Consider the following 11,345-nt stretch of genomic DNA (forward strand, 5'->3'; position numbering starts at 1 on the left):
TTCTTTGTCTTTTCTGTGTTCCCGTCCACGGCCCCGTGCATGATGAGCACGGCCCCGTGCTTTTGCTTCCAGATTTTGTCTTTTCTTGTTTCAGAAGCATGGGGGCATGTTTCTTGAGGCATGGGGGCGTGTTTATTTGTTTTCTTGTGTTTTCTTCTGTTTTTCTTTGTCTTTTTGCTTGTTTCTTCATTTGAGGCTTGGTTTCACCTGAAATTATGTTTTATTATGATAAGTAGCCTTTTATGCTATGTTATTGGATATAAATTGCAGTTTTTAGAGTTTATTTGATGCCGAAAAGATGTATATTTATATGTACATCACACACACATCATCCTATAACCCGAACCAAGATCCAAAGATGAGAACCCGAGCTTGTTGGTGCTAGATCGTCGTGAAGAACCAAAAGAACATCAAGGCTTAACCGTGTTCGTAGTTCGACTCGTTTAAGGTACGTTATGATTAGAAATCGTTCGTTTAGGTTCGGATTGGTTTGGGAAATCACAGATTTGTTTTAGTATGTTGAAAACGGATCCAACACAACAAATATTACTGAAATCCATTAACGATTGATAGGTTAATTGATAACCTAAAAGATCCCGTAGCATATACGCCTAAATCGCACCCCATAAACATGAATATTTGGACGAACAAAGGTTTAGGGCTTGTAGGCGCTGTAATTCCGAATCCGTTGATACCTAAATCATGTTATTTGGTTAAGAAACGAAGGTTTAATTGTAGATCTAAGATCTGTTGACTATTTGCTGTTCTTGACGATTTTGACTCTGACGCCATGAGTCAAAGTCTGGATAAGATTTGTGCAATTCATTAAGATAAGGTAGCGAATTGATTATCCCAGTTCATTATGATCAGATAACGAATCAATTTCTCCAGTTCGTTATGATCAGATAACGAATCAAGTGATTCGTTACCCGCCCAATTCGTTAGGGTAACGAAGTAGGCTAGCGAACTTGGATAACGAACTAGGTAACGAATCAGGGGGTTCGTCACGCTCCAATTCGCTATGATGAAATAACAAACCAGACTAATGAATCATATCATAAAGGATAACGAATTAGCGAACGAATTAGGCTTAATTCGTTATGGCGAAGGAGTTAGCGAATTAAATAATAAATTAAAATCCTAATGGAAAATGTGTTAAGATAGTTAACGAAAATAAAATTTTTCAAAGCTGACCTGGCAGCTTAACCCCAGCCAGGGGCTTTGCCGCCCCTAGAACCCCGCTGCCAGGGGCGCTGCCCCCGGACCCCTGTTCGTTGAAGGTAATAGTTAAACTAGAAAGACGATATGTGTTGTGATAATTAATTGATACGTATAATTGTTATACAGTTAGTCATGCACAGCTCAAGAAGGGAATAACGATTAACGGTGAACATAACCGAGTTCATGTGAGTTTCTAGCCCCATTTCCTTGTGATGTTTTCGGGGCTGTGTGCATACTTGATGTGAATGTTAATACACTTACCTTAAATGGTAAGTGTATGTCTTAATGACGATTGTGATAGTTATGTATGTATGCTTGATAGTACGTGAACGACCTTCGGGTATTGCACGTATTGTTAAGGCAAGTATAGTGTAGTATGTATGATATGTGTATGTGAATAAGGAAGCATGTACGACCATGATATGTATGGATATGACAATGAAAGGTACGGTAAGGTTAAAGGGTTGCATACCCTAATAATATATGCGAAGGTTAAAGGGTTGCATACCCTAATAATATATGCGAAGCTTAAAGGGTTGCACACCCTAATAATATATGCGAAGGATAAAGGGTTGCATACCCTAATAATATATGCGAAGGATAAAGGGTTGCTCACCCTAATAATATATGCGAAGGTTAAAGGGTTGCATACCCTAATAATATATGCGAAGGTTATAGGGCGTAATGCTCTTTAAAACGTAAGGTATGGTTATGCAAGTATGAAAGTTTGAAGTATGTACGAAAGTATGTAGTTATGAATATGTTGTATGTGGTATGATTAACTAGAACTCACTCAGCGTAGCTGACTTTTAGTATGCACGTAGGTGAGTAGAATGAGACAGATGGCTTGAGCGGGGGAACATGGCAGAAGAATAAAAAGTCTGGCATCTGAAGACCTAAGACGTTTTTAATTAATGTTTTGATTTGAAAGACAATATGTTCGTTAAAGACAAAGTTATGAATTTAATTTAATGTTTATGAAAGTTTTTAATATTTCGTGAATGTTTTAATTAACTCTGATATTTAGAACTGTGTTTATTAGTAAATCCAACGTCAAAAGTAGGGAACCGGTAATGGGGCCTTACAATCGTAATCCCCTCCTTAGCTGTGCACGATCGACTGTAATAAGGCACATAAGTTAACTACTACTCTAGTGCTCGTTTACGCCATTGGCCCTTGTTTCTAGGTCTTTTTTATTTTAAACATGACCTTTCCTTGTTGTTAGCGTATATACCGATAAGCCTATACTTGTTGTTTACATACATATGCGCCATACATACATATATGTCATACATACACATACGTTTTACATGCATATGCGTCATATACGGCATACATACATACACGTTATACATACATATACGTTATATGCATACACATACACGACATACATACATACATACATATATGTTATATGCATACACATGCATGGCATACATACATACATACATATATGTTATTATACACATACACAGCATATATACGTACATATACATATACATCATACACATACACGACATGCATTCATACATGTACGGCATACACATACACGGCTTACATATATACATATACGGCATGCATACATACATATACAACATACACATACACAACATACATACATACATACATACATACATACATATATGTTATATACATATACAACATACATATACACGTCATACATACATATACGTTATATACATATACAACATACATATACACGTCATACATACATATACGTTATATACATATACGGCCATATACTTATATGCCTATACATATAAGGCTTATACATATACAGCCTATACTTATACGGCCTATATGTTCAGATCATCTTTCTACTTCGCGTTTTTAAGGTTTTTTTTCGATCCCGGCGCCGTCAGCCGCTGTTAACCACCATGGTTGGCCGGATTTTGATCGTTTGTAATCCAGGTAGTTTCGGGGTGTCCAGATCTAAGCTAAGATGGCCCTTAAGCTCGCATTTGGTCGATTAAACACCCGGATAAAGCTAGATCTAGGTTCAAACGGCTCATTCGGTATCTCGGGGCTGCGGTGTCGGGTTCTAAATTGTGGGTTAGTTGAGATAAACGATTTTTCTTAACTGCGGTTGGTCTTGGATTGTTGAATAGAATAGTGTAGAGAGTGTTTGGCTTAAGTGTGTTTTTTATGGTGTAGGCTAAGGTGTAGAATGATAGAGATGGAAAGGATTTAGGGTTCTAAGCCCATGGATCTTAGGCCCATTTTCATTCTAAGTCAATGATCTAATTCATCTATTTAGCCTACCATCCTTATATGTTTATTATTATTTTATTATTATTTTTCTACTAACTCAAATTAATTCTTCCAACGTAATTAACATTTTACTATTTTTCGCAGAAATTTCGGGATGTTGCAGCTGTAACATTGATGTACCCAATTCAAATTTCGTGGGAGGGATACAAATTGCTCCAGCCGCCAAACCAAAGGGACACAATATGCTATTTACACTTAAATCAATTTGTTATGGACCTGTTTTATGGAAAATTCTTAAAATATCATTTTTGAAGAGAGAGAAACCCAAAATGTTCACCCTTTCTTGAAGATTTCTAAAATATTCTCTATAAAACTCATCGGCTCCAGTAAGTTTCGAACCAAATATGTCGACGCCGACGAGACTGTGTATCTAATGCTTAGACGACACATAGCACAAAACAATTTAGCAATACCAATGCCCATTTAGAACTCCGACCAATTTAGAACTCAATTCCATCGCCTCAATCAGATTGTAATTTTTGAATATAATATGTTTTTATTTAGTTTTATTCATAATTTGTTTTTCTTTAATAACTTTCATTGTATAAGTTTTAAAAAAATTCGAATATACAGTAGAGACGTCCTTATTTTTATCTACACGCCGAAATAAGGTCATTTAAAATCGAGTCCGGTTAAAACTATATAGAAACATTTAATAAAAAATTTACCGAACTCAATTTTGAGTAAAAGTTATATCAACACGTAAATTAAAGTAAGCACATCTCAATGATATATTTGAAATTTTGTAATACTTTATATTTTACAATTTATAAAAAAATAACCGAGATATGAGTGAAATTAATTACAATAATATAATATTAAAATAAGACTCAAAACATAATTTAGTTTCAATTCTCTAGCAGAATGCGGTGGAGACGATGACGAGATTTTGTTCAAAACTCGTCGGCATTGAAGGATTTGGTTCAAAACTTGTTGGCACCTACGAATTTGGTTCAAAAAATGTCGGCGCCGACGGATTTGGTTCAAAACCTCCCGGCGTCGACGAATTTAGTAGGACACAAAACATGCTGGTGTCGATGGATTTGGTTCAAAACTTGTCGGCGTTGATGGATTTGGTTCAAAACATGTCGGCATTGACGGTGTTGTGACACGTGGCTGGTTTTATTTGGCTCCCGGATGTGATTAAAAACCTGCTGAAACTGAGTTTGGTAGTGATACTTTGAGAATTTTTAAAAGAGTTGGACAAATTTGGTTTCTCTCTTTCTGCAAATACATCTTGAGAATTTCCCCCCTGTCTTATTCTGTTGTGTCTGACTTTTTAATTTTTTTTTTTTTAACTTTTTTAAGTTTTAATAGGGTGCATTAAAAACATTTCACTGTCAACAGCCGGTAGGTAAGCAGCCGTTCTCAATGAGTTTACTGTTCACACCTTTTCTTCGCTAATACCATTTTCTATCATTGATATTAGGAATAAAATATGCAACACAGAAATTATAATTATGCACCGTGTGAGCAAAATGGATAGCTGTTTTGTTGTGGCCAACCCGTGTGATATGGTGATAAACGTGTCGGTATTATCTAATATAAAAACTGAGGTTCAACCTCATTAAATGTAAAAGGTGAAAAATAAAAAGAATCATAATTAAAAAGAAAAGCCGTATTGCTGTTAATTTAAAATTAAATCCACCGATTTTTTAAATCATAGTGAGACATAAGATCAAATTATTATATTATTTTCAATGTCATCAAACGATCAAATTAATAAAAATACTTAATTAACAAAATTAATATAAATATCCAATCAATTCAACAATTTTCGCTCTTTCATGTTATACCAACTCAACCTTTAGAATCCATTATCATCCTATTTTCACCAATAATAGATTCGACAAATACTACCGACATTGTGGACCAGCTTATTGAGAATAACAAGGTGACATATAAGCTTATAGAAGAGGCGAAGGAGCAGGCAAATGCGGTTAATTAATACCATAGTAAATAAGATAACTTATGCTTTTCCTAGTTCACGCCACCGCACGAGGCGAGCGTTTATCATTCGAGACCGTGAAAACGAAGACAAAGATGATGAACAATACGAAGAAAACGAAGACGAGTAATAAATTTTTATTTTTATACGTATTTAAAAAAATATTTTGTGTTTTTATTTTAATGTTTGTTTTTTTAATTTTAATGTATTTTATTTAGTTTAATGAAGTTTTATTTGTTTATTTTAATTAGGCAAATTGGAAATAAATAATCCCAACTTTTATGTATTACCCAATAATAATCACAACTTTAAAAATCACTGCCAGCGATCCCAACATTCAACTATTTTTGTTTCAATTGACCTCTGTTAAAAAACACTTAACACCGTTAAGTTTTTTTTCCGAGTTTCAAGCCGACGTTTAGGGCTTTTGATCGGAAATACGATAGGATTTGACTGATGTGAAACTTATCTCGAAACGGTGATTCAAATGACTTGATTTTTATTAATAAATTCAAACACCCGAATTGAAATATTGATTCGTCGCTTAAATCACCGTTCGAGATAAGTTTTACATTGGTCAAATCGTATCGTTTTTTCGATCAAAAGCTCTAAAATGTCGGTTTGAAACTGGGGAAAAAACTTAACGACGTTAAATGTTTTTTAGCAGAGGTCTATTGACACAAAAATAGTTAAAAGTTGAACCGCTGATGGTGATTTTAAAAGTTGAGATTACTATCGGCGAATACACAAAAGTTGGGATTATTTATTTCCAATTTGCCTTTAATTATAAAAAAATGATGTGTGATTGATAGGATAATATTGAGCTACAAACACTACATCTTAAAATGAAAATTGTCTTCTGCTGATTTGACGTCACTTGTCGAATATTTTCTCTCAAAATAACCCCACTATACATGGTCTTGTGATACTATGATGGTCTTGTACATTTGTTCATGCATTGCTTGAATGCATGTTTCTATTTTAGTTTTCGCATTACATCTATGTCACTTATATGGCATCACTTTTATTATTATTATTATTATCGGATGTCTCTTTGTTATTATAACCCACCTAGTTAGTTACACTTTATATTATCTTTATTTGTTTTATATACAGTATCTCATTACACTCAAATCCTTTTTTTTTTCCTAGTGTATGGGGGCTCACCTAGAGGCTAGAGCGTCTCTCAATGCCTCATCACATTTCCCTATACCTCACGGTGTATCTTTGTTTGTTTGTTTGGTTATAATTAATTAAATTAAACTAAAAAATATCAAAGTTTGAAATGAATTGATCTGATAATTATAATTTTCACATTTCGAATAAAAGATAATTATAATTTTCCTTTTTTAGCGGCAAGGCTGGCTGTACCCACTGGAAACAAACTTTACGATCCGGTCCTTTATTATCTCGTTTGAATACCTTAAATTTCGTCAAAGCAAATATTTTAATATTCAATACCTTACCAAATTATTCCGGAATCACTTTTTAATGATTTATGCAGATTCCCATCATCATCATCATCATCATCATCATCTATATCTACCCCATGGACTCTAAAGTAAGAGGGTATCTTCAAATCCTATAGAGTTTTCAACTTTTATGATCCAGTTCACACACTTCACCTAAACACACACTAAACCCATTTTTGACTCCATCTTTGGTAAGATCATTTTCTTTTTCATTATTTTTGTTTGTTATTTTGTTACATATATAAACATTGAACCTAAAACAAGAATCTTGCCTATTTCTTGTTATAAATTTATATATTTCTTTTTATCCCACCATCATCAAATCTCTTTGCAAATTCCATGTGGGGTTCTAAATGTTTATCTTTTATTTGTGAAAGATTCAAAGAAACTTATGTTTTTTTATATGTTTTTGCAGTATGGATACCATGGATGTTACAGGTTCTTATGAAACTCCTGTGAAAGTTGAGGTTTGTGCTATATTTTTTATTATATTATGAAATATTTAATATTTCATGTTTTGATATATATATTTTATTTGAATATTTAGGGGAAGGGGATTGCTGTTATAGTATGTTGGATTCTTGGATTTGGATCTTTGGTATCATGGAATAGTATGTTAACCATTGGGGACTACTACTATGCAGTGTTTCCTGTAAGTCAAAAGTCTTAAAGATTCATGTGTTCAAATTTCAAAACGTTTGTTTATTCATTTTGATACCATTAAGTATTACAAAAACGGATTATGAGGTTTTGACCTTTTAAAATGATAATAGTTTATTGATTGGTTGCTGTTACAAATGAATTGATCATCGGTTACAGGTCACATCATTTACTGCTAATAAATATAATTAGAATCATGATTCTTTTTTTTAAAACTAAAATAATTTAATTTAATATACAGTATAGTATTCATAAAAGAATGAGAAATATGGTGTCTGCCTTTAATGATGGTTTCCTAAAGTTATTTACTGTAATTTGAACATATCTAAACTATTAAACTCTTTTATAGAAAAAGAAAAAAGAAAAAATATAATCAAATGTTTGATTCGGCTACGTGTAGGGTTACCATCCGTCAAGGGTCCTTACCCTCGTCTACCAACCGTTCGCTTTAGGAACAATGGCGATACTTGCATATAACGAATCAAAAGTCGATACTAGGAAACGCAACATTGCAGGATACGTTTTATTCTTTCTATGCACTCTAGCCCTCATTGTGGTAAGTCAAACATTTGACTTTGGACATTTTTAACAAGATCACTTGTATGCATTTATTCAACAAAACCTCGTTGTGCACAGGTAGATTTAGCCTCATCCGGGAAAGGTGGGATCGGTAACTACATTGCCATATGCGTTTTCGTGGCTGGTTTTGGTGTTGCTGATGCTCATGTTCAAGGTGGAATGGTTGGAGATTTGGCCTTTATGAATCCAGAATTCATTCAAGTGAGATTATACTCCTAGAAATTTTTAAAAAATGTGCATACTCACAATTTCACATGTGAATCTAACTCTTCCGAATTACTGAATATGCGGTTGTTTCTGTTCTTGCAGTCTTTCTTTGCTGGATTAGCAGCATCAGGTGTTCTAACCTCTGGATTAAGACTAGTTACAAAAGCTGCATTTGACAAATCTTCTCATGGCTTACGTAAAGGGACTAGTAAGTGTACATTGTTCGGTTATTTAAATTAGTGTTTTCAATATTAATCTTGCTTGATTATTTATTATTACTTTTGCAGTGTTATTCCTTGCAATATCTGCATTCTTCGAGTTTTTATGCACTTTGCTCTACGCATTTGTGTTTGCTAAGTTACCGATTGTGAAGTATTATCGTGCTAAAGCAGCACGAGAAGGGTCAACGACTGTAACATCTGATCTTGCTGCAGCAGGCATCCAAACAGAGGTTAATGGAAAAGTAATTTTCTAATTTTTTTTCTTGGAGCATGATTTAAGTTTTAAAGCTAAGAAATTGTTGCAAAGTGTTTATGAGAAATGTTTTTTTTTTTCCATTGTATATTTGCAGGATGATATTGATGCTAAGCTTCCTACGCGATTGAGCAATAAAGAACTGTTGTACAAGAACATCGATTACGCGTTGGATTTATTCTTGATATATGTCCTCACTCTCTCCATTTTCCCTGGCTTCTTGTATGAAAACACAGGAACTCATAAGTTGGGTTCATGGTAATTTCTCACAGAATATTTATTTATAAATGGTTTGTTTCGGTTGTGTTTTATGTCAAACGGGTTTAAATTGATAATTTTAGTTAAAAAGTAATAAAATAAAGAATAAAAAGCCATCCAATGTTAAATTTCAATAAATACATCCACTTAAACCACTTAATTTAAAATTTAATATTTTCAGTTAGGTTTGCCCATGACTTGTTGAAATCGAATATGTTTTGACCCGTATTGCCAACCTATATGACACGGCCCTCATCTTGATACCTCTATTACACGGTTTTATTTGTTGCTTGGCCTTTAGTTGTCATATATAATGATGATTTTTTTAATAGGTACCCTCTCGTTCTAATTGCAATGTACAATGTTTGGGATCTCATAGCAAGATACATTCCTCTCATTAAATCTATTAAGATTGAATCACGAAAATGGTTAATGATTGCTATATTATCACGTTTCTTGTTCATTCCCGCTTTCTACTTCACTGCAAAATACGGTGACCAGGGTTGGATGATCATGCTTATATCTTTGCTCGGGTTAACGAATGGTTATCTTACTGTATGCGTTATGACTGTAGCTCCTAAAGGTTACACGGTGAGTTCATGCTACTAGAAAGTGATTAAAATGTTTACTATAGTTTCATGACTTGAGATTGTGTTTTGGTGTGGAATTTATAGGGTCCGGAGGCGAATGCTTTGGGAAACATTCTGGTGGTGTTTCTTTTAGGAGGAATTTTCGCAGGTGTCGCACTTGATTGGTTGTGGATAATTGGTAATGGAACCTTTTGAGTAACAAAACGTTATTGGAAATACTTTCATCTTATTGAATTATGTTTATAGTTGGCTTTTGTTTTTATTTTGTTGATAAATAAAATAAAAGATCATAAGAATATATGTACCTTTGTGTTGAATTAAAGAAAATTGTAAAGAAGGCATATGATATTTGGCGGTGAGCCCATAAAAATGATAAGAGGTCCATATCCTGAAATAAACCACCAAAAATAATTGTTTTAGTTACGTCAAGTTGGTGTGACTAGAAATAAAAGTAGCTTTCGAAGCCAAAATAAAATAAAATATCTTAGAAAAAGGACAATTTACAAGAGGACAAGAGTAGCATTGGAGTCAATCACTCAATCCTATAGGAACACGACAAAATATACAAGGATGTCTTATTTTATATAGCTAAAGTTGGGAGTTCGGATCTTGGATAGCAATGGGGTTCGGTGTCAATACAAAGTTTAGGTACATGGATCTTAAATTGTTGAAGACTTATCTTGTATTTTATCTATATCAGGGACTAATTATATGTTGAATTTGTAAAATGCATAAAAATATATTATGAAACTAAAAACCAGCCTTTTTTCCCCTTTTCTCTCTCAAACTAAAACATTAAACTTTTTAAAAATTATAAAAAAAACCTAAAACAAGACGGACCAAGCCGAACATTTACACCTTCACAGGTCTATTTAATAAAAATAATAAAATAGGCCCTGAACCTAAAAGAACATTGGCCGAACCAAACATTTGATTTGAATGCCCTCTTATAATTAGGATAAAAACAAAATCAAGGCCCAAAACCCAAAAGAAAATCAGCGAAACTAAAGCTCAAATAAATTACAATCTAAATAAGACCAACCGGTATATATCATTGACCGAACAACCCCCCCCCCCCCACACCCAAACACACACACACGTGACGGGTGCAAATTGGGGGCATCATGCCGGTCATTGGCTTTTCATCCAATCAACTTTTTTGTTCTTTTCCCCTTTCTTTTTCTCCTTTTCTTTTTCTGTTGTTATCAAATAATGAAGAATGAGTGAAAGGGTTTAATTAGTGATGAGATCCGTGTCGTACCCGTACTTGAAAGTACCTGTACAGAATTTATTGTATTGGTATAGTATGAGTACGAGTATTTTAGGTACGGTACTAACTTTGGTACCACTTTGTTCTTTTAAAAAAAAATATCCACTAAACTTGGTATCGATACTGACAATCAATTATCTATAATATCACAGCCAAAACGTAATAGCAAAACTAAGAAAATTGTGGAGCCGCACGTTTGATGGTGGCTGTTACAAGTTACTGACTAGAAGAAAAAGAGAAGAGAACTATGGTTTGATTAGAACTCTTATTGAAAACTTAATATTTTGATTATCAATGGTTTTGAAAAGCCCATTTGAAGCATTGAGGATATCACAATATAAACACGGTTAGAGTTATGAGTTTTTGAAATCCCA

At 33.7% G+C, this 11,345-nt stretch overlaps 1 protein-coding gene across 2 annotated transcripts; it reads left to right on the plus strand.

Moving 5' to 3' along the window:
* Nucleotides 1-6,918: 6,918 nt before the first annotated feature.
* Nucleotides 6,919-9,963, plus strand: LOC143555653 (equilibrative nucleotide transporter 3-like). 2 transcript variants are annotated; one of them, XM_077045174.1, is made up of 10 exons: nt 6,919-7,124; nt 7,349-7,400; nt 7,481-7,585; nt 7,994-8,149; nt 8,230-8,373; nt 8,482-8,587; nt 8,667-8,842; nt 8,951-9,111; nt 9,444-9,702; nt 9,786-9,963. In XM_077045174.1, the coding sequence occupies exons 2-10, from the start codon at nt 7,350-7,352 to the stop codon at nt 9,894-9,896; spliced, it is 1,269 nt and encodes a 422-aa protein (XP_076901289.1). In that variant the 5' UTR covers nt 6,919-7,124; nt 7,349; the 3' UTR covers nt 9,897-9,963. The 2 variants fall into 2 exon arrangements, with proteins under 2 accessions (XP_076901289.1, XP_076901290.1); XM_077045175.1 differs by lacking the exon at nt 6,919-7,124 and adding an exon at nt 7,250-7,274.
* The last annotated feature ends 1,382 nt before the right edge of the window (nt 9,964-11,345 follow it).

This window comes from Bidens hawaiensis, unplaced genomic scaffold (assembly GCF_021521415.1).
Source record: "Bidens hawaiensis isolate Kalapana, Puna unplaced genomic scaffold, B.hawaiensis_p1.1 tig00018229_1, whole genome shotgun sequence".
Classification (NCBI taxonomy): domain Eukaryota; kingdom Viridiplantae; phylum Streptophyta; class Magnoliopsida; order Asterales; family Asteraceae; genus Bidens; species Bidens hawaiensis.